Genomic DNA, 24816 nt, shown 5'->3' with positions numbered 1-24816 from the left:
ATCAAGAGTTACGTATAGCACGAAAACCTGCCAAGTTCAAATTTAGAAGTATTATGGATCAGGCTGTTGATGAAAATGATAACGATCGATGAAGCGCATCTAAGCTTCGCATTGGATTGGTTTTCAACTCTTTTTTAGACCAAAAATTTGCCCATAGGAACTTGGCCCCATTTTAACAGGTATGTTTTTAGTGGGATTTCAATACTTTTTTTCACGAAATTATACCTATTTTTTTCTTTTTGTGCCACACCCGACTTAAACAATACCTTCCATATTATAATATGGTGCTAGTTGTATTTGTTAAACTATATTCTATAGAAGCGAAATTTTCAAGTAAACAGTATTTATTTAACCTATATCAACTCCCAAGCAGTCGAATTCGACCGCGTAAACAATAGATTTCCAAGAATCCGCGATCGAAGGATTAATAAGCTACAGCCTATACAGTATGCATTATACATGATGACAATATTTTAAACCAATCCTCCCAAGTCCCACCCTCATCGTATTCTCATTGTATCACTGGCGTATAAGAATTTTTACCTATAGTTCGTAGAGGAGCCGACTCGCGCTTGACCGATTTCTTCTTAATTTTTTTATTAATCTACATAATATAACACACGACTTAAGTGTCAAATTTCATGATGTTAGGAAAATTGGAAGTGCAGTATCTAAAGTTCGTAGATGAACCGACTCACGCTTGACCGATTTCTCAAATTTCTCATTTTTTTTTTATCTACTTATAACACATGACCTGCGTGCCAAATTTCATAACGCTAGGACAATCGGAAGTGGCCTCTTAGGTTTGTTGGTGAACCGACTCACGCTTGACCGATATCTTAAATTTCTCAATGTTTTGTTAATATACATATAACACACGACCTGTGTGCCAAATTTCATAACAATTGGAAGTGGCCTAGAGGTTTTGATTACCGGTCAGTGAGTGAGTGCCAAAATTAGCTATTTTCACAGGGAGATATTTCAGGATCTACCGAAGCTATATCTATTAAATTTGGTCTTAGTACTAGTATATAACTACGTAGGTTTAATTTTGTCTTTGCACTCGCAATAGACACTGAGCTACAGGGGGGGCCAAAAGTGCGTCTAAACGGTTCGTGTAAATAGTGCACGGCATGCGCGCGGCCTGCTGGAACTTGGCCGCGCACTCCGTGCGCTTTGATCTATGTATTAATTGATACTTGGTATAAAATACATTAGAATATTTCGCGGTCCGAGATTCAACCTTTCGCGGTCCGCAAACAGACCGCGGTCCGCCTGTTGCCTACCGCTGCTCTATAGTCTATACCAGGGGTTCCCAAAATGTGTGCCGCGGCGCCCTGGTGCGCCGTGGAAAGGCAAGAGGGGCGCCGTGAGTCGATCCTCCATCACCAATACCAATAACAAATTACCTTCACCTAACTAAAATCATTAAAGATGTTTATTTATGTATTTTTTTCTAATAGCTAGGTAGAGTAGGGCGCCGCCGTGACAAAATATTGTGACGTGTAACTACGCCGCAGGCTGAAAAAGATTGGGAACCCCTGATCTATACTATAGGGCATAGTGCCACGGCCTATGGGCGGAAACGTCCTATGGGCCGATCTACACCGGAATGGCAGAGGCGAGGCGAGCAGTTTCAGTGTCATAATATGATTTTAAACTTTACCTTCATTATTGTAATACGTATCGCTTGAGAAATCTACGGCCGCCCGTAGATATTTCTCAAGCGATACTATGTATTACAAATTACAATAATGAAGATAAAGTTTAAAATCATATGACACTGAAACTGCTCGCCTCGCCTCTGCCATTCCGGTGTGTTTTGAGCCTATGGCGTCCTAGGGGGGGCGGCAGCGTCCTATGATGGCGGATAAGTTCGTACATAGGGGCGGCAAAATTAAAGTGTCCTATACTCATAAAAAATATAAATCCGGCCCTGCCGATTGTGGACCATCTTTTTCGCTCGATCAGAGCAACAGACAATTATTGACAAAACTATTGGGTTTGTCACCTATGTATGATGCGGCTCCGTGGTCTAGTGGTATAGAGCGCGGCTCTTGACTCGGAGGTCGTGGGTTCGATTCCCGCGTTGGAAACATGTTATTTCCAAGTTCGGTTAGGACAATGCAGGCTGATCACCTGATTGTCTGACAAGATGATCCATGCGTCGAATGGGCATGTAAAAAGTCGGTCCTGCGCCTGATCTCTCGCCGGTCGTGTCGGTCTTCCGTCCCACTGGGTTATGAGAGTAAAGGAATAGAGTGTTCTTGCGTACTGCGCACACACTTGGGCACTATAAAAATTACACCTGCGTAGCTGGCCTGGTTTCAATGAAACCGGCCACCCTCACCGAAACCGGTGTGGGAGCTATTATTATTATTATGCGGCTACATCGCTTTCGTTTACGTCCGTCTGAACTTCAAGTACAAGAAATATACACTACTGGCTACTATGTGACTCACTCATGTCAACCCACTCGACCGGTACATTTAACAGACCTCATGGTATGCCAGGATTTTGTTATAGTGGTGTGGTGACATGAGGGATAGTAGATAAGTTGGTAAATAAAAGACATTATGTAAGTTTTATCTTTTATATTAAAAATGTAAAAAAGTCTTCAAATTGCTTAAACTTAAACATTCTTTTTTCGGTTTTCAAATATCCTCGTAACATTTTTCACTTCAATTTCGCATAACCATCTTGCGATTTGACTTATTAATACAATGAATAATGTGATCACTTGCACAATAACGTATTGGGATATCGACATTCCAATGTCGAGCCAACTTCCAACGTTCTTGACATGGTACAGAAGATGAAGACCCATTATGTTGGAGTATATTAGCACTATCATATTCAAATATCCAACTGGAGCCTGAAAATAGAAAGGAATTATTAAATATGCTTTCTTATATGGCATATTCAACTCCTGAACGGTTAACACCGGAACGAGAAGAGGTGCGATTTGGCGACGCATATTCTGTCACGCTATTTTACATCGCTGCACAGCGTCTCATCATCGTTTTAGTGTGAATTAACCCTAAGACCTTGAGCTTCGAAACTTGCAGTTATAATAGTAGGGGAGGTCGCGCTCATTTTAAAAAGTCATTTCATACCGAGCGAAAATCGTGACAATAATACTATTCTATTAATACATAAGAGTTTTGGTCGTCAGCTACTGCATGTAAAAATTGAGAGTATCTCAAAGTTGTTGTTGGAAATCGTATTGAATTGACATTAAAATAATCCCAATTCGCACCCAATAAAGGTCATATCTAGATTATACACGTTTAGGTTTGGTAGGTGCTATTTTAGTTTTAGTATATAATAACAGATGGTGCTTTTAAAGTAAAATGTACATAATTCTTCTTCACAAATATTGACTATCGAATTAATTACTTAAAATTGCTATATGAGACAATTTTATGATTAATTCAAACGAAAATCGCCGTCAGCTGAATATTTGCAGGTGAAAATGTTGTCTACGCGACGCCCTAGGATACATTGAGCGCGAAGTAGGGCTATATTGGTCATAGCTGATATCGCTGGCTGACGGGCTTTCCACCCGCATATTAACGACTGACGGTGGTCTTTATTATTAAAAAGGTATCAACATTCACCTGTATAAATTTTGTACGGTATGAAATGACTTTATATTTTAATTTTTTTAACATAGTTCAGTAACGCGACTGACGTTAAATCCCCCGTCTGCGATACGGCTGACGGTGCATTTTTGGTTAAGCATGACTTCAATAATCATCCATAAAAATTTCATTCGGTATAAAATCACTTTTCGCAATTATTTTTTTTACAACTTTGAAATACTCTCAGTTAACATCCCACCACGGGTGCGGCGACTGACGCTGATTATATTGATTGATAAATATTAAGCTACCGCTGGACAAAAATTTGGTCGGTATGAAATGACTTAGCAAACGATAGCACTACCTCCCCTACTATAAAATATGAAGTCATTTTGAGGCAGAGGCTTAAAATATGTATTAATTACCTTCGTCAATTGCTGAATACCTCTAAAACTGCAGGCAACACTGAGGAACGGCGCTAAAGTCTTCGACAATATCAGCGTCGTTATAATAAACGGCTTGTATGAGGTCGTGAAGCAGATCACCCATCTCACTTCGAAAGAGTTCAAAGATGCTATATTCCCTGTTCCGAAGTACGCTAGAATTATGTATAAAGTCTGCATTGGTGTTAAGGATATTTTTATGGAATTAAGCTGAACTAGCGAGTAGCGACATAGATTCGTATATCGCTAAAGGTGAGACCACACTTGGCAACATCTACTGGTGATAAACGAATGCAAATCAGAGTGTCGGCTGATTTCTTTATAATTTACTTTCATGGAAACGATTTTACATTGAGTTTAAAAAGGATACAAAAAAGAATGCTCGTCTAAAGTCGTGACTGCTTACACTTCTTTCTATGTGTGTTAGACTTTTCTCATTCTCATTATCTGTACCAAATGTTGCTTGATGAATCTGGAATAATGAAAGAAATATAATGATTAATATTTTACAGCCATACCCACCATTTGTTTTAGAATCATGATGATTTGGTTAATCACGAGAAATTAGACTTTTTAAAGCATTACAATGGTTTAAAATTAAAATTTAACATCAACTGTAATTTATAAAGCCCATGCGCATGCTTGCCAACCAGCATGGCTCTAAAATGCCAAAGTGTCAACCAACCTTAACTTTTTCTAAATCCAACAGTTTAAATTCAATCAACATCCAACAGTTGACACTTAGAATAAGAGTAACCATGAACAGTCCTTCGTGTGATACAGACAAAAGCAGATAGAACATCAGGATAGACATATTAATACCCAGTAGGCGATTTAATATCTTCTTTGAGTACAGGAGAGGCAGTATAGGTATTACTGCTGAAAAAAGATATAACATTCGGTTAGAATTTACAGTAAGTACCTATAATAATCAATTATTATTAATAGAAAATACATGGAGGCTTTTAAGTACTTCTTTTTCTATACGAAAATTGTGTCAAGTTTTGCATTTATGTAAGAGAAAGAGACAGGGTCCAGCAATTAGATATAGCTAGACTTTTAACAGACTTTTAATTATAACAAAATATTTGGTTTCAGGTAATTTCTTTATGGACATACATCACGGGCTGTGTAAAATATTATATAAGTAAAACATGGATGAAGTAAAAGAAAATCTACCTGATATAATCCAACACAAAGTTTGTAAAAGCTCAGATATAGGAAGTTTATCTTTGAAATGTGTTGACTGAGTATTTATTGTGTACAAACATAATAGTAGAAGGCATATTTGCACACCACAGATTAGTATTTCTCTTGATTCCCAACTTCTTGTGTGATTATGTAATAAATAAACACCTGCACACACTGGTATACACCACAACAAACCAGCTGCAATTCTGAAAAAAAAATTACATCTATTGAACCAGTCAAAAGAATTTATCAGGGACAGTGAATCTGTAGGAAGCCTTGTAATGTACTGATGATGCATCAACATTTTTCATAATACATATTATAATGAACCCCTAGCCAATTCCATACTAATGTAAACTACATAAACAAAAATATATTTACAATAATAATACTTACACCAACTCTATAGTCACCTGCTTGCCAACAACTGGCATAAATGAAAACATACTTAAAAACACACATCCCATAGTCCATGCAAAACACAACGGCTTTGTTAGTAGATGTTTGTAGGATGAAAAAAATGGCCACAAGCCCATACCTAATAGGGGAATGCTAAGAAGCCACCTATGTGTAAAGGACATCCCCTAAAAATCCCAAATTATATTTATAGCTCTCCAAATGTAGTCCAAAAGGAGCAAATCAATAACAATATTTGGTAACGGAACAAACAAATAATTGTAGTAGCTATTTAAATTTACAAATTAAATAATGCAGAAATATTTGCCCCTTCTGGATATTATCCGATCAAATTACTTAACTTTATTTAAGGGTATTATTATATATTTTTTAAAACACTAACTTACCAATAATATTGACCCAGAAGTGTAAGATATAGCCTCTATACATAATGTGAACCAATTCTCTTGATGTTCCATCTTCTTCCAAGTTTTAACCCAAATATTTATTGGTATTAAAGCATACCACAATAGCAAAAGTGGCAAAAGAAAATAAATATAATACTGCAATGGTAGCTTCTGTACTAAAATTAATAATAATTATGTATAGTGACCTCATAAAAGAATAAAAATTCCAGTAGAAACAAAATTTCACAAGTAAAAATTAAGCTTGAGTAAATTCAAAAATACTTACCACAGATTATTGTCAATGAGCTTGCTGATAGAAGCAATAGCAAGCTTTTTATATACCTCTCCAATATTCTACTACTTCTGTTTATAATTTTTTCATCATCAAAGTCTAAGGTCTGTTCAAGTATGAATCTCAGCAAATATAATATCCATCCAATAAAAGACAAGGTAATAGTTAATAACAGCGGTCTCTGATAATAATTGTGATAATAATCCAGTCCTTTCAAACTTAGCTCAGCTATTTCATTACTAAAACTAATAAGATTTTCATATTCTTCTTTATGTAAAAGCTTTTCAGTAAATTCTGTTATTTCAGTAACTTTTGCTGCATCCAATGGTTTGTACGGCTGATATAAAAAGGAAATAGCATTAGCCTCAACATCGAGTCGTTTCTTGTTATATTGTGATAGCAATTGCCGGCTATTACTGTATATGGCCTTAGCTTTGTTTGCCAATGACATGTCAAGCAAGCCTGGCACTAGTTTCCCCTGAAACAAAATTAACAACATGTTAACAACACAACAACATGTTAACATTAAGAATTAAGATGTATTTCTTAAATAACAAACTGTTAATGAAACAAAAAGTGGTATAATAAAATAGTGGTTTAAAAAAATGAACTTACAATTGAGTTCACAGGTACTGGGATTGAAAGGAAACTGGCCATCAGGGGTGTAAGATCAGCTTGGTTGATATCAACTCTATGAGTAAGGGACATTAAATAATTCTCAGGATCATTTTCAATGTTGTCTTGTGTTACTTGTTTGACACCTGCACCCCATAGCACATATGGAGTTTGGGTTTCATGATGATCTCCAGTACCATGTGATCCTGAAATTCATATTTTTTACAGATGTTTCGGAATGTTTTTCAAACAACAGTAAATAAAAGAAAATAAATTACCCCAATCTGTCATTCCATGGTCTGAAGTCACAAGAAATGTTGTTTTGCCATCATTATTAAAGTATGTAGATATTTTATTTTCTATTTCTTTAATATTTTCATCAACAAACTTTATTGTTGTCAAAAAGTCTCTGTAAAATATTAAATATCATGTTTGGTAGATAAGTATTTTATTTAAAAAAATAATCACAAAATTTACAAGAAGAGCACCTATATCAGTTTTAATATTTTGTATGCTAGTAAACAATTATATAGATGCCCAAACATTGTTCAAGAAATTATAACATTGCAAAATAAAACTTACGCTGTCTTTGGCTTATGTGTGTGCCCTGAAGTGTCAGTACCAAGTAAGTGAAGAAAAAATATAATTTTGTCCTTATGCAACCGCTCATACAGTCCAGGATCAGCATGGGACTTATCAAATAAGTCCTTTACTCTTGTAAACACCCAATCATCAAGCAGAGTTGTGTTTTTATTAGAACTAAATGATTGATCATATGGATCAAACTTGTCTACAAATATATGATTATCTATATTGCCCTTTGTGAAAATATCAACTATATCGAAAGCTCCCCAGCACCAAGTGTAAAGACTTTGATTGAATAGATTGTCAAAATCTACTGGATTCTCTTTCCAGCCCTTTGCTACTGCGGAAGGATCCTCATAGAATCCAGCAATTATTGCAACATGACCTGGTCGTGATTCTGTCGGTACTCGTGTATTTGAAATACCCCACCTACCAAGTGAATTGGCTATGGACCTATAAAAAAGCAGGTAGTAAGGTAAGCACACTTTTTTCTTTTATTATAATATCTACATAGGTAAAAAAAAGATAAGTTTTTTTTAGTTCAAACAGTTTACCTAAGATAAGGCATGGTGGTGTAATTGGTAAAAGACTCAGCCCTTAAACCGTCTACTACAATAAGAACTAATCTTTCTGATACAGCATCATGATGAGGGCGGTACGGTACAACATCATTCACTATTGGGGACTTAAAATATATGTCAAATATAGAAAATAAAAACGTAATATGTATCACCAAACCAAGAATAAACATAGCTAAAAGAAAAGAACTACTTTTACAAAGAAATACTAATTCAACGATCACTATTTCAAAGAAACACAAAATACCAAAATACTTGCAAAATACAAACTGTACAAAAATGTCAAGTGTATTCTTCTTCTTCTTCTTTTTTATTAATGGCTCCTTTGTGAGTCGCCAGTTGGTCGCCAGTATCAGAATGTCAAGTGTCAACCATGGTCCATGATGTCAACTGTTGTGTCAATTGTCAACTTCAAAATTGACATACTTTGTCTATGGTCAATTTTTTAAAAAGCTGCGCTTATTCCACCTTACACTTACACAAGCACTTAGGTATTCCACTTTACTAAATTTAGACGTCTAAATAATTTAGTAACTAAATTTAGTCAAGTGGAATAGCATTTAGTAACTTTCTAAATGCTATTCCACTTGACTACATTTAGTTACTGAATCATTTAGACGTCTAAATTTAGTAAGATGGAATAAGTGCTTAAATTTAGACGTCTAATTAATTATGGCTTATAATTAACTGATCACCAGAAATAGTAACATTTCACAGACAAAAATAGTAAACGATCACCAAAATACAGACCACCATTTTAATGTAAAATGATAACCAAAGATTTAACATCTTAAAGCCAAAAATAGTAAATGATTACCAAAATAAGTAAATGATCACCAAAATTAGTAAATGATCACCAACATTATACTAGCATTTTAAAGTAAAATGATCACCAAAATTAGTAAATGATCACCCACATTATACTGGCATTATAATGTGAAATGATTACCAAATATTTATTATCTCGCTCCTTTTAGGGGCTCCCATACAACAAACGTTATTTTTGGCCTTTTTTGCTCGATATCAATAATGGCAACCGGTAGGCACGTTGATATTTTCACAAAGGCCTTGATTATATCATGTTAACTTCAATAATTGGGTAATAATAATAATAATAAAATACTTTAAAAGGGGCTCCCATACAAAAACACAATTTTAGGTATAATTTTGTTCTATAATGGTACGGAACCCTCCATGTCCGACTCACACTTGGCCGACTATTTTGTTAATAATATGCTTACATGTTTTGTCAATAGTAGTGATTCATTTGGACAGAAATATCGCATTGATTTGCTCACAAGGATTTGGTGATCATTTACTATATTTGGTAATCATTTACTATATTTAGTGATCATTTACTATATTTGGTGATCATTTACTATATTTGGTAGTCATTTACTATATTTGGTGATCATTTACTTTATTTGGTGATCATTTACTATATTCGGTGTTCGATTACAATTTGAAGTGTTGTCATGACTTAAATAGTTGGTAGTATTGCAATTTTAGACTTTATTTTTTTGGTGTTAATTATCTTTTTTTTTTGGTAAACAAGTTTAGGGTACCAGTGCATTTTTTGGTGGTCATTATATTTGTTCCCATTAATTATTAATGATTTAATAACTAAATGTAGTCAAGTGGAATAGCATTTAGAAAGTTAGGATTCTAATTAGTGTACTAAATCGGAAAAAGTGTGGCTTCTGAGTTCTGACTGACTAAATCATTTCTAAGCATCCTAGTTAGGATGCTATTTAGAAAGGTTGAATTAGGTTTAGAATTTAAGACGCTTCATTCGCACCGCACTGCGTGTGCTGTGAAGACGTACTTATGTGCTACCTTTACATCAATGATGTGGCGCTAATGTTTCTTCGTGTATAATATTTTTGTACGAATCACGATTCACGAGTGCACCACGTCGCACGTCAATTGTTTTTAGATAAAGAAGTTTTACGTCAATAAGGATATAAACTACCTATAAGTAACATAATTGAACTTTATAAAGATAACTAGATGTCCCGCGCGGCTTCGCCCGCGTAAATTAGGAATTTTACAGAAACCGTACATTTTCCCATAAAAAATATTTCCCCCATTTTTCCCACATTTTCCTGAGTTTCTTCGGTCGTATTAGTCTTAGCGTGATAATATTAGTCTTAGCCTATAGTCTTACTCGATAAATGATCTATCTAACACTGAGATAAGTTTTTAAATCGCACCTGTAGTTCCTGAGATTGACGCGTTCAAGCAAACATACTCTTCAGGTTTATAATATTAGGTAGGTATAGATTTTTTTTAATTATCGCTTGACAAACTCGAGCCTCGATCTAAAAGACTATGAAACGGTATAATATGGTAGTGATGATGATGATGATGATGATGAATGTAATTTGCATAGTAGCATATGCTTTCTGTTCTTAAAACAACGCCGAAACTCCCAAACCTGTATCTATAAAGATTCAGGAGTTCTCTCAGCACCTTCCGAACCACGGTATACCAGGTATATCTCGGTGCAAAATCTTACTTGTTGGTAGCATATGCTTAGAATACTTCTCACGAAACCGAAGTCACCACATGTTTCCCTATAAGTTTTGAGGAGTTCCCTCGATTACTTATGGATCCTTCATCAGATCACCATTTTTGTGAATATAATACCAAATTGGGATGATACTCTATATACCTAAAGAAAAATTTTGAAAATCGGTTAACAAACGGTGGAGTAATCATTGAATATAAGAAAACGAACATAACACCTCCCCCATTTTGAAAGTCGGTTAAATTGTAGCCTATGTGTTATTCTGATGTATAAGCTATATTAATGTAAAGTTTCATTAAAATCCGTTGAGTAGTTTTTGCGTGAAAGAGTAACAAACATCCATACATCCACACATCCATACATCCAAACAAACTTTCGCCTTTATAATATTAGTAGGAAGTAGGATATGTGTTATTCTGATGTATAAGCTATATTATTGTAAAGTTTCATTAAAATCCGTTCAGTAGTTTTTGCGTGAAAGAGTAACAAACATCCATACATCCACACATCCATACATCCAAACAAACATTCGCCTTCATAATATTAGCAGGATATACTAGTAGCCTTTAAGAACCACCCTATTCCCAAGGTGTGTTGTCGTCGATGAAATCATTGATTTTATAATAAGCTTTAGTACACAAACGTTGTTTTACTACATTTTTACATTTATTGATAGAGAGATTTTGAACGTTTTCTGGGATTCTATTGTACAGGCGTATACACTGGCCTTTAAAAGATTTGCTAACTTTGCTAAAGCCTCATCCGCACTCGCGCGCAAACCACGCGCGACGCCGCGAAATTTCCGCGAAACGTGAGTGTGGATCCGATTCGCATATTTTTCGCACTTCGCGGCTGGTTCCCCGACCGCATCCACATTCGAGCGCGAACCTTGCGCGACGCCGCGGCGCGGCGCCGTGAAATTCCTGCGAAGCATGAGTGAGAGATCCGATTCGCACTATGGATTCGCATATGTTTCGCACTTCGCGGCCCGTTCCCCGATTGTTGTCGGTTTTCTGTCCCGCGACAAAGAGATTTTTTTTAATCTTTATTTTAATAAGGGCTTTTGCCATACAAGACATGCCAGCATTGTTCAGTAAACAGAATATAATTAATCCTATTTTAATAATAATAATAATAATATCATTTATTTACCAGAGTGAAATTTTATACAGTTGTATGGTCTTCGTAATACTTTATTTTATTATTATTCTTTATACTTTATATACTTAATTACTTTAAATATATACTAATATTATAAAGACGAAAGTTTGTTTGGATGTATGGATGTATGGATGTTTGTTACTCTTTCACGCAAAAACTACTGAATGTATCTTAATGAAACTTTACAATAATATAGCTTATACATCAGAATAACACATAGGCTACAATTTTAACTGACTTTCAAAATGGGGGAGGTGTTATGTTCGTTTTTTTTATATTCAACAATTACTTCGCCGTTTGTGAACCGATTTCCAAATTTTTCTTTTGGCGTACAGAGTATCATCCCAATTGCGTACTATACTCACAAAAGTGGTGATATGATGCTGGGAGCCATGTTTAATCGAGGGAACTCCTTAAAATTTATATGGAAACATGTGGTGACTTCGGTTTCGTGGGAAGTAGTCTAAGCATATGCAATCAACAAGTAAGATTTTGCACCAAGGTATACCATGATTAGATTGGGAAGGTGCTGAGAGAACTCCTTTGCATTGCTTTAAGAACGGAAAGCATATGCTACTATGCAAATTTGAAATTACATTCATCATCACTACCATATTATACCTTGTAAGTTACACTCATCCCATGATTATGAGCCTATTATGACCCATTGGTACTTTTCATAGTCATTTAGATCAAGATTCGATTTTGTCAAGCGATTAAAAAAATATTTGTTTGTTTGATTGATCACGCTAATCTCAGGAACTATTGATCCGATTTAAAAAAATATTTTAGTGTTAGATAGCTCATTTATCAAAGAAGGCTATAGGCTATTTTATCACGCTTAAACTAATAGGACCAAAGAAACAGAGGAAATGTAGTTAAAACGGAAAATTATTAGGAAGGGTTTATCTCACGAACTACTAAAGCAATTTTGTATGTTATTTGGCACAGATATAGAGTAGACTACGTAAAGAGAGATAAGCTATTTTGTTGCGAAAAACTGTACGTTTTCCGTAAAATTCCTAATAATTTACGCGAACGAAGCCGCGCGGGACATCTAGTTTATAATATACAGTAAGATAAATACGGCTCAAAAGCGCAAACTATAGTGCGTCAAGAAAGTGAAGAAACTAAAAAGTGGCAACATTGCGGACATGTCGCGAACTTTGCGAGTGTGGATCAGTAAATTTGGCATTATGCGCGATCCGCGGTGCGCTGTCGCGCGCGAGTGTGGATCGGCCAACATAGAATATCATTGGGATCGCAATGAGTTTCTAAAATTAGTAACATGGAATATCATTGGGATCGGCAGTCAGTCTGATCACTGGTATTTCTAATTTGTTCTTATTCCTAGTGTCAAAACAATGGCCGTGTTCGTCGGCGTATTTTTGGACAAACCTTTTATTGCGCATGTCCAAAAGATGTCATGGCAACGCCATAACAAGTTGCTGGTCAAGTCGTAAACAACGTTTTAATTGTTTATACATGATTAAAATAATAAAAGCTAAACATAAATACATAAGCCTAAATTGTCTAACAGCCGCACAAATAATTTATTTAACACCACGGACTTAAAAAAATTTAACACTATGATAGTGTTTGATTATTTTATTTTTAAATAAGAGGGCAAACGAGCAAACGGGTCACCTGATGGAAAGCAACTTCCGTCGCCCATGGACACTTGCAGCATCAGAAGAGCTGCAAGTGCGTTGCCGGCCTTTTAAGAGGGAATAGGGTAATAGGGGAGGATAGGGAAGGGAAGGGAATAGTTGAGGGTAGGGAAGGGAATAGGGTAAGGGTTAGGGGATTGGGCCTCCGGTAAACTCACTCACTCGGCGAAACACAGCGCAAGCGCTGTTTCACGCCGGTTTTCTGTGAGAACGTGGTATTTCTCCGGTCGAGCCGGCCCATTCGTGCCGAAGCATGGCTCTCCCACTGGTTTGTTCATTGCAACGCCACCAACAAATTGCAATTGGGTTAAATGTCAAGTCGTAAACAGTTGTCGTTGCCATGGCATGACATGATTTGAACATGCGCAATAACTAGGTTTTGCAGCGAATGCGCTAAAAATTACGCCGACGAACACGGCCAATGATTGTCGCTTTTCTTTTTAAAATTATTTAAGTTCTTTCTTACATACAGTACGTTATCCAAAATATAATGAGATGCGACGGTCAGAATATTTATTTCCTTAAACTTTTCTCTTAAATTCTAACAAAACGAAATGTTTAAAGTTCAGTTTGCCAAATGTTAGACAAGTAGAAACCAATGTACTATTAAATGATGAGAAAATGAAATTAGTGGACACCACTGTTTTCCTAGGTATAACTTTAGACAGTAAATCACAGTGGGGTCCGCATATTACAAATCTGGCGGATAGGCTCAGTTCTGCAGCATATGCTGTTAAAAAAATCAGAGAAATAACTGATGTAGAAACAGCGCGACTTGTTTACTTTAGTTACTTCCACAGCATTATGTCCTATGGAATCCTTCTATGGGGAAATGCAGCGGACATTAATTCAATATTCGTGCTGCAGAAGCGAGCCATACGTTCTATTTATAAGATGTAATCGTGTGAATCCATAATAGTAAATTATTAGCATTAAACCATTGTACTATTTTTGAGAGAGCACTATTTACCTCGTCCTACTTCCTAGGACATAACGTGGACATAGCAAAGGAGTCGGTCTGTATATTTCATGTATTAAAAGTGTTAATGACACTCGCAGCATCAGAAGAGCTGCAGGTGCGTTGCCGGCCTTTTAAGAGGGAATAGGATAATAGGGGAGGGTAGGGAAGGGAAGGGAATAGGAGAGGGTAGGGAAGGGAATAGGGTAGGGGAACGGCGGGGCTAAAATGGTCACTTTGAAGAATCATGATATGAATCATAATATGATTCATTTTTCTAAAATCTCAAAATGCAACTCTGCTTGCAATTCATTTGACATTTGTCAGTTTGACAGTTTTGACAATTCATTTGCTGAATTGATTGAGAGGAATTGCTAAATGTGACCATTTTAGCCCCGCTGGCCATTATATTAAGGCATTAGTGCTAAAAAATGTCACATCAATTAATAATTTGGCTACAAAAATTGCATAGCTTTTTAGTGTTTACGGATTCTCATTACTTGAACTATAGTTTATCGATATCATGAACTAAATGGCGCAGATTACACGTATCAATATTATCATGATTCCTTGATAATATTGATGGCTTGAGAGGCTGAATCGCAGAATCATGATAATATCACAGTTAGGTAGTGATAGAATACATTAAATTTAAAATCATCATAATATTATTTATTGTTTAATTATAAATATACTATATTTTATCGATGATAGCTTTGTTACCACCAGCCATAAGTAATTCACGTAAAGCCAACTCTTGTTTATTTTTTATATCTTCTAGTATAGCATCTGCTGCAAATTTATCTTTTTCGTCAACTTGATTTATTTCTAAGCCCAATGATTCATAAAGACGTCGTACTTGGCATACATTTAACCATCCTCTTTGACCAGGATCAAAGCTTTTGAGTACAGCTTCTATATGTCTAAAAATAAAAATATAAAATTAACGTTATAATTATAATGTTAAAATGGCTACCTATTTTGATAAAATTTGATGTCCCCTTTCCTTATTTTAATCTATAAAAATTAGTATTCGTATTCGGTATTCTAGAAAACTTACGATTATATTAATTTTATAAATAAAATACTAACGCACCTATTCTCATAAAAAGTTGGTGCCTTAGAGCGATTTAATACGAAGCTAATACAATCATCTAATAGTTTTTCAAGATATAACACTGGCTTTTCTGGAGCTTCTGCAACTACTTTTGACAACATAAAATGTATGAGTTCTAAAATACGTTTTTCTTTTAGATAACTTTCGATTTGAGAGACTTTATTTAGCGTTTTAATGTGCTCATTATCATCTTCTAAAAGGTCCTCACAATTGCATTCACAATAATCTTGCATTTCAAAGTCTTGTTTAGTTGATTCATCCATTGTAGAGTACTTTAGTTTTTCTATATAATATACAATATTTTAGTTAAATGGGATATTTTGAAAACGTCAATCTTGTAGATAATTGAAATTTAATTTGACACTAATAAGCAAACAGATGGAAGCGACATAACTACAAAAAAGTGTGGCCGGCGCCATATTGCCAAGAACTAAACATGGCGGTCTATAGTGATGGGACACTCGGTTGATATTTGTCGAGGATATCGATAAACTAAGATGTTATAAGTGAGCGTCCTGTTATATTATTTATTATATTGATATCAAAAATGTTTTTTTTTTTTAAATTAAGTATATAAAATAAATAATTTTTGCCTATTTTGTCTCTATGTATTATAGTAAATAGAGACAAAATAGGCAAATATGGTTTTTTTTATATAGGAGCCTCCTTGATTTTAATAAAACTATTTAATTTATTTTAAGTTTATTAATTATTATTCAAGTTGCCATTATTGATATCGGGCAAAAATTACCAAAAAATCTGACAAATACTAGTTGTACTCGCGCACGAAGTGTTTACAGTTTATTTTAATTTTACCATCAATTATTATTATTATTAAAGTATGTATACAACTGAGTATTTTGTGAACATTTCAAGTGCCTATTTTTTCGCGATATATCGAGACCGATATTGAAATTTTTTCAAATATCGATATATCGATATTTTCTTTCAATTTCGACATCCCTATAATACGTCACTTTGACAGTTTATGTACTTCGGAGAACCGGAACATAAAATGGCGGACCGGCCACAGTATTTTGATTTGGTATGGACCATTATGCCGTGTCCACTTATAAAAGTCAATGAGTCAATATAATTTATAATAAATGTCACTAAATTAATCCAAAAAGGTTAGGTCTGTCAAAAAAAGTGAAGAAATTAAAAAAGTGGCAATATCGTAGTGTCATCCCTTTCAAATCAATCAGAAAAAAGGGACATGATCACATGACCGTATACTGGGTATAGCATGAAGCTAATATAGAGAGGAGGTGTCGTAATCGATTTTCCAGAAACGACGCGTGACAGTTTGCGGGGTGAGGGGGTATCAAGCTCCGCCCACTTTTCAATATTTCATCTATCGGCTAAAAGCAAAACTACTAGCTTAGGTCGATGTTGATGTTACTACGTAGTTCAGCTATCTAACACTAGATGTCAAAATTCTTGAATATTAGGGGGCTATGAATCAATTTCTTCGATGGTAAGTACATGAAAGATGATAATCCGCGCGCGATCAGAATGGGATCGCAATGACAGTTTTGTTTGCTAAAAAAGTAGCGTTAGCAAAAATAAAATAATAGAATCGACGTTTTCAAAATATCCCATTTAACTAAAATATTGTATATATAGAAAAACTAAAGTACTCTACAATGGATGAATCAACTAACCAAGACTTTGAAATGCAAGATTATTGTGAACAACCTCCTCGTTTTTTGGAAGTCGGTTAATAATGTAATTCTAAATACGGCCCTGAATATTTGTTACGTTCAAAATAGTTATCCAAGATGATGACAGATGGCGCTTCATAAGTAATATGATAATAAAAGCTATATAAGTACGGTTTTAGCTATGAAACATGTGTTTAAGACAAAGTGCATAACGGTTTTATGTACCTATTCAAGTATGATTAATGCAATAAACTATGCAAAATTATAAGTATTTACGTCTGTTTTATCTTTTAAAGGTCTGGCCATCTACTGTCAAGTAGTATAATTAATGCCCGTTGCAGACGATGCACAGTAGCTTGCGCGAGTACTTGCGCAGGTACTTGCGCCAGCGTTCAAACGTAAAAAGATCACGCGAAGTAGCTTTGTATAGTGCCAGTGCATAGTAGGCAACCATGAACAAGCGTATGGTTTTGAATAAACTTTTTAAGTGCCTAATTCAAGAGCTAAATGGAGTGATAGCAGAGGAACTGATGTTTAGTCTGAATTCCATTTATTCATTTTTAATTCACAAACTTAAAACATTAAGACTCAATAAAACAACCAACTCCCCAACAATCTAGTGGTAGGTTTCTACATCTTTACCAAAACAACAAACAGACTGAACTGGCGCTAGTACTGGCGCTAGTACTGGTCAAAGCATGTTCAAACGATGACCAGTGAAGTAGCGCGGGGGTGAAGTAGACGGAGCGGGGGCAAATGAGTCGCACTTGCGCGAGGACCAAAGCGAGTGCTACTAAGCAACTTGCACTCGCACTTTCACTAAGCAAAATGCGTTCACACGATGAAAATATATGCTTAGTATTAGTACTTGCGCAAGCTACTGCGCATCGTCTGCAACGGGCTTAACGCTGAAAGCTAAAATGTTCTAGAACTTTTTTATTTAAATTACATTTAAAATTATTTACAAATGAAATGTGATTGTATTTATATTATCAGAACGTCTGTCTGAGTGTTTTCGACATTGTAAACACAATACTTCATCCTTTCCTTGTTAAAAACGCAAAAAACAATTTATTGGGAGTCTCGTTACGTGTACACCTGACAAACGCTGAAAGTGTACTGACTTAAGCCCCGCCCACAATGATGACGTCAGGAGTCAGGACCTAGTTGAAAATCACAGTGCACAGTTGCTTAGGCCAGCTCCTCTCTATATTAGCTTCATGGGGTATAGTCACTGACCTCCATTATTTGTATAATGGAGGTGTTCCAAACATTGAGATAATATAGTCTGTCAAGAAAGTCATGACAGGCGGGAACATTTTTAAATCAAATAAAAAATAAGAGAACTTTATTAATTTGAGATGAAAATATGCAAGGTGACAATATGTAAAATGTATATTAAGCGTTCTCTGTGAAAATACAAAGAAAATAAATTATAAGCAAAAAACTTTTTGAAAGAAGCTTTTATTTAAATACTCTAAAAAGAAGAAAATAATTAATTTCCACTTAAAAATTCTAACTATTAAGTTATAACCTCAATATAACAATTTGCATGTTAATAAAAGCTTGTCGCGTGATTTGTAATCTATACATATAATAAAACCAGAGTAGACAGAATTATAGAGTATGTCGACTTAGAATTACTGATGTTGAAATTTTTAAATTTGTCGTATTATACCGAAAATTGTCGCTAGGGTTGTTAACTTGTTACCTACGAATTTAAAACTATGACATATTCATTGGACGTGTTCATAGACATAATATAATGCTAATATTATGTCTATGGACGTGTTCCTCTTTGGTCGTGTTGGTCATACGTAGTGTCCCCTTAGTAGTCTGAGTGTTGGTCGTATTGTTGTTTGTGTTTTGGCACATGCGATTAAAATTGTCAGAATCCAAATTTGAAATCTTTATTTTAAATATTTAAAAATAAATTATATCAGCCAGCGTGAGGCACATTCCGTTTATAATCGTGAAACCCGACGCATTTGACAGATATTTAAACCTGTCCGTTTCTTTGCAGTCGAACTACTGGTCGTTATGTCTATTGTGATAAAACTGTAGAAATGACAATTCTGTACATTAATTAAAGATATCCAAAAAATAATAAGCGGGGGCTGTTACTACATCGCTATAGAAGCCAAAACTGTGGTTAGTTTTTTGTCTGTCTGTCTGTCTGTCTGTCAGTCTGTATGTTTGTTCCAGCATCACACGAAAACTACTGATCCGATTTGAATGCGGTTTTCGCAGATATATTTGTCTTCTCCCAACTTAACATCTGCGTAGCTAGCACGGGGTTTCCCAGTCGATTCTTCGGAAGAAAGTAATGGCAGTTTCTTTCCCATGTCTACATATCTTATTCCCGAGCATGGCACCACCCATCGACTTGAGTTTCAGTGGACAAAGACAAGAAACTCTTTCCATAGCAACCGCCAACCATCAAAGCAACGGCAATTTTTTTTTGACATTTAGTGTCTTGGTTCTTTTTTTTTTAATTATGGCACCTCGGCTATAAAACCATGGCCAGTGTCGAGTAAATGGCGGCAAATTCAAAAAATCGACGTGCAGCAACCCTGTCTATAGTCGGAATTATAGTTTTGATCTACGAAATACGAAAAAAAAAACTAAGTAACTTTATTATTCGTAGTTTGTAGATCAAAACTATAATTCCGGCTATAGACAGGGTTGCTATCATAGACATAATATAATGCTAAAGACCAACAAAGAGTGCGAGAGAGAAGAAAATCCTTTATGGAATTATAACAAGATGAAAAGAGAGAGGCAGTCTAATGAAAATTGTAACAACTTTTATTTGACAGGTCGTCAAAAGTCGTCAATCGTTTTTATGCCCTTTCGGTATTTGCAATTTATTATTTAAATCGTATGTTATTTTCAACAAATACTATTATATATAACAATAATAACTTGTGCTGTGAGTGATTGCAGTGTAAATCATAGGAATAATCCTGAAAAATATACATTTCACCCGTAATTAATCTTCATGTCCTCATTGCTACGATGTGTTTATTTTTGCTATATTCTGGTCTTTAGTTCTCTATTTCAAATAAAATATTGTGAATCCTCCCTTTTACTTTCATATTTTGCGTAACTAAAGGTACTATTGTTCCTATATTACACAAATTTTGAAGAAAAATTTTTCATCAAAATTTCTTACATATACGCTAGTGCTTGAATCAAATTTATCGATATGCTTATCGATATTTTACAATAACATAAATCTAAAATAAAAATCATTTACCTTTATATTTATCACCTTAAGCCCGGCCGCACATTATCCGAAATTTCTGATCAGAAAAATTCGGACGCCCGGCGGAATGCACTCTGTTCATACATTTTTTTGTAGACCCATAATACTAAAAGAATTCCTGACGTGTCAAAATGTATGAGCGGGGCGGGGCGTCCGAATTTTTGTGATCAGAAATTCGGAAAATGTGCGGCCGGACTAAAAAGGACATATTATCTTATTTTAACTAATATAATATAGTATAGTATAATATAGCTAATATAATATAACTACTATAATATAGAGTGACTCTAAAACTAGAGGAAGGTTTATATTTATATATCATAATCATTTGTTTTACAGATTCCCTCAAGATCCTCTAATAAGAGGAAAATGGCTGAAATTAATTGGGCGTGTTGGTTGGAATCCCAAGAAAAATTCAACAATATGTAGGCAAACATTTCATTGAAATTTTTTAAAAAAAATTTAGAATAAAATATACTATTTTGGTTAAAGGAGCTATCCCAACTTTATTTGTGCCAGTAAGTTTGACATACTGTTGCACTTGTTACTGAAGCAATTATTAAAAATAAGCAATTAATGCTTTTTAGTTCATTTAAGATTATACTTATATGAACTAAAAAGTATTAAATAATCCTTATTCTGTACTCAATCTTCATAATTTTGAAGTCGGTACCAGTCCTAAGTATATAAGTTGCTGTTATACCTATTCTGTCAGAGAACTGGCCATTAGGTTAGCTGGTACCGATTGCAAAATAATGAAGATTGAGAACAGAATTAATACTGAGTACAGAATAAGAATTATTTAATACTTTTTAGTTCATTTAAGTATAATATTACTATTGTCATTGCCTTGGAAGTCGGTTTTAATTTTTTGTTTAAAAATAATAATTTTACTCATTTTAGCTGTCCTTAACGTTTTCTATACTTACAGTTGGTGTTTTAAAAAATCAAAATCAAAATTGCTTTATTTCTGAACAAATCTAAAATAAAATATATTTTCAGAATACATGGTGCCTACCACCGGTTCGGTAACTAAGCCGACGAGAAGAACCGGCGTAAGAAACTCGCACGCCCAATTTTACCAAAAAAAGTGAGAAAAAAAATAATCTTTTAAAACAAAATTTACAATGCTGTAACTAAAAATTATACATAATAATTGTAAGTCATGTAGAAGTAGCCTTGCAAGCAGTCATTCAGCATTCTACTCCCAAGATGTGCCATCAATTATGAAATCATTTTGGCTTTGGCACAAAACGTTCTTTGACTACTTTTTTAAATTTATTAATCGAAAGATTTTGAACGTTTTCTGGGACCACATGTTCCCATTTGAATATCAAGGAATCACCTCAATTTCTCATTGTTTCCATCACCAGACCACCACTTTTGTGAACATGATACCTACTCGGAACAATACAATGTTTATACAATATTATATAGTATAATAATAGTACAAAGAAAAAATTTGAAAATCGGTTCATAAACGGCGGAGTAATCGTTGAACATACATAAAAATATATCCACAGGCGAACGTCTAGACTCCTCCTGTTTGGAAGTCGGTTCAAAATAATTGTAATAAAATATTATGATATTTTATAATATGTATTTAATTTAAGAATAAAATATAATATACTATGTGTGTTGTTTACTTTCAACGTTTACTTTGAATGTAAGGACTGATTTACCAGATAGATTTTACCTGAGTAATAAATAAGTAACTTTATAATGTGTTAAGTGTAAATTATTTACCCCTATAAGAACCTTATGTCATAACATATCCGACGATTGAAAAATCATTCCAAAAGAAAATGTGTATCTACTTTTCAATCGTCACCTTTTTTGCCAATTAAAATTTATGATACCTAATTTGAAATACAAATCTATCAAAGTTGCATATTATTTATTTCTTATAGAAACTCAGGTAAAATAAATCGAACGGACTAAACTATAGATAGCAAAATACTATACTATCGATAGTAAAATATACATCACTAGTACACGCACACATTGACAGATCGAAAATGGTCACGCATTTTCGAGTTGTCAGGTGGTCTTTACGACAGTATATATTATGTCTATGGTTGCTATACATCGATTTTTTTTAATTTGCTGCCATTTACTCGACACTAGCCATGGTTTTATAGCCAAGTGCCATCAGGCGCGGTCCGAAGGGGGGGGTCACAGGGGACATGACCACCCCCAAAATCTAAGGTAAAATTGAAAAATCTCAAAATCTTGCTAAATAATAAAAGGAAATATCTAGCTATCCCCTAGCCACCACTTCGACCTTAGACAGCTGCTGTGTACCCAGAAACGTCCGAGGGCGCAGATAAAAAACCCCCCCAAAATTTCAGGCTGCGACCGCGCCTGAGTGCCATAATAAAAATAAAAAAAGAATCAAGAAACTAAATGTCATAAGCGGTTCGTCAATCGTCATGCTTGACTTATAGATTTTCAAAAGCGGAAGATATCGAGATACGAAAGAAACTTTTTCTCCAGTGTTTTTCCGGTAAAACTGTCAAAATTTAGTTTCTTTCGTTTGTCTACGTGCTTGTGCTAGCTATGCTGGTGTATAAATTTTTCCCCCCTCACCCCTCTGAGGGGACCAAAGAGGAAGTCAAATTTTGTATCAAACTTTTTTCTTCAATGGACTAACTTCATATTAATAACACATTAATAACTGTATTTTCCAATTTAACATCTGGTGTATAAAATTTTTCCCCCACCCCTTTAAGGGGGCCGAAGAGGGGGTCAGATATAGTATCAAACTTTTTTTTTAACATGAAAACTACTAAACTACTGATCCGATTCCTATTTGAATACGGTTTTTGCAGATATTATGCTTATTCAAACTTAGCATCTGCGCCCCACAAACGCCCCGCTCCTGGTAATGTTGCTAAGCAAAATGGTGTTGCGTCGTTAGTGTTGAGTTTTACTTCTCCTTCTTTAAAATCAAAGTAAGTTATTTATTAAAAGTGAAATTAATCTTACCAAAACTAAACAATAAAAATGCAGATTTTGCGTGTCGTTTGACTTGGTTGAAAGGATAGAGAGTAACATAGGCTACTTTTGGTCTTGGAAAAACATCATGTTTCAAATTGTATAATATATTGAGGTTATAACTTAATAGTTAGAATTTTTAAGTGGAAATTAATTATTTTCACGTCACGTCATGTTACGATACGACACGATACGGCATGACACGGCACGACAGGACACGACATGACTTTTCAATTTACTCTCAATGAGCCTTTTTGTTTGATACCCATATTGCAGAAGTGCTTTAAAAATAACTATATTCCCCTATCTTGGATGAGCCGCCATATTGGATGTAGAATGACATTACATTCGTTTCCGAGTTACTCTCAATGAGCCCTTACATTTGATACCCATTTTGTAGAAGTGCATTAAAAATAACTATATTCCCTTATCTTAATTGAGACGCCATATTGGATGTAGAATGACATTACATTCGTTTCCGAGTTACTTTCAGTGAGTCCTTTCACTTGATATTGCAGAAGTGCATTAAAAATAACTATTTCGCCATCTTGGATGGTCGGCCATATTGGATTTAGAGTGATGCCACATACAATATCATGCATTGTTATCCAAACAAAACGTGCATGCAAAATTTCAGCTCGATCGGTTAAATATATCTACTTCAAAATTGAGTTCCAAAATTTCACCCGAACATACCATACATACAGAGCAAGTTAAATAAAAGCTTTTAAAAATACACCTTATAAGGACGCTATCACAAAAATTATGACAAAAATTAGCAGGTCAGTACGAATATCGACGTTAAGAACATTAAAATAACATTCAATATCAGCGCGCCTTGTACAGTGGCGGTTACGACGCTCGCCGCTTTCTTGATAGGGCGAAAATGTATGAAGAAATTTGAGAGCGTTTCTTATTTTTTCTTATACATGGAAATGTTTTTTTTTTATATAAAATATTTAGCTATTCGTATAGGGGACTAAATAAGCAACATTTTTTTCTGTATTTATTTTCCTTAGTTTAATGTATTTAGCTATAATGTTATATAATCAAACCCCATTTTTTTAACTTTTGCGATTATTGTGATGGTTAAAACGTATTAAATGTGAAAATTTTGTATGCGGCTATAAATTTTGTATGGTGTAGACGTGGATTATCTTTCATTTGAAACCAAAATATCCTTGCAGTGTGACTCCTAATTCTTTAAAAATATGGTGCCTGAAAATCGCTGATTGAATCGTATGAATGAATGAAAACGAAATGAATCGCAGCCCTGCGTATTCCAAACAAAAAAAAAAGTTAGCCAATTATATAATTATGCGTGTCTATGATCTCAACCACATGTCAACCTGTGTTTGAG

At 34.7% G+C, this 24816-nt stretch overlaps 2 protein-coding genes across 2 annotated transcripts; both read right to left on the bottom strand.

The window, feature by feature from the left end:
* Nucleotides 1-2579: 2579 nt before the first annotated feature.
* On the bottom strand, nucleotides 2580-8340 carry LOC121730533 (GPI ethanolamine phosphate transferase 1). Its single transcript, XM_042119620.1, has 12 exons — nucleotides 8068-8340; nucleotides 7511-7966; nucleotides 7207-7337; nucleotides 6929-7134; nucleotides 6308-6791; nucleotides 6022-6197; nucleotides 5615-5802; nucleotides 5207-5424; nucleotides 4713-4906; nucleotides 4398-4499; nucleotides 4010-4201; nucleotides 2580-2875 (listed from the first exon to the last, which is right to left on the bottom strand). The coding sequence occupies exons 1-12, from the start codon at nucleotides 8262-8264 to the stop codon at nucleotides 2633-2635; spliced, it is 2787 nt and encodes a 928-aa protein (XP_041975554.1). The 5' UTR covers nucleotides 8265-8340; the 3' UTR covers nucleotides 2580-2632.
* A 6764-nt stretch (nucleotides 8341-15104) lies between these two features.
* LOC121730695 lies at nucleotides 15105-15803 on the bottom strand. Its single transcript, XM_042119833.1, has 2 exons — nucleotides 15507-15803; nucleotides 15105-15333 (listed from the first exon to the last, which is right to left on the bottom strand). Exons 1-2 carry the CDS (start codon nucleotides 15788-15790, stop codon nucleotides 15105-15107), a joined length of 513 nt encoding a protein of 170 aa, XP_041975767.1. The 5' UTR covers nucleotides 15791-15803.
* Between the last annotated feature and the right edge of the window lie 9013 nt (nucleotides 15804-24816).

The sequence above is a fragment of the Aricia agestis genome, chromosome 9 (genome assembly GCF_905147365.1).
Source record: "Aricia agestis chromosome 9, ilAriAges1.1, whole genome shotgun sequence".
Lineage (NCBI taxonomy): Eukaryota > Metazoa > Arthropoda > Insecta > Lepidoptera > Lycaenidae > Aricia > Aricia agestis.
The sequence above is the reverse complement of the archived record's forward strand: the minus strand, read 5'-3'. Positions and strand labels throughout refer to the sequence as shown.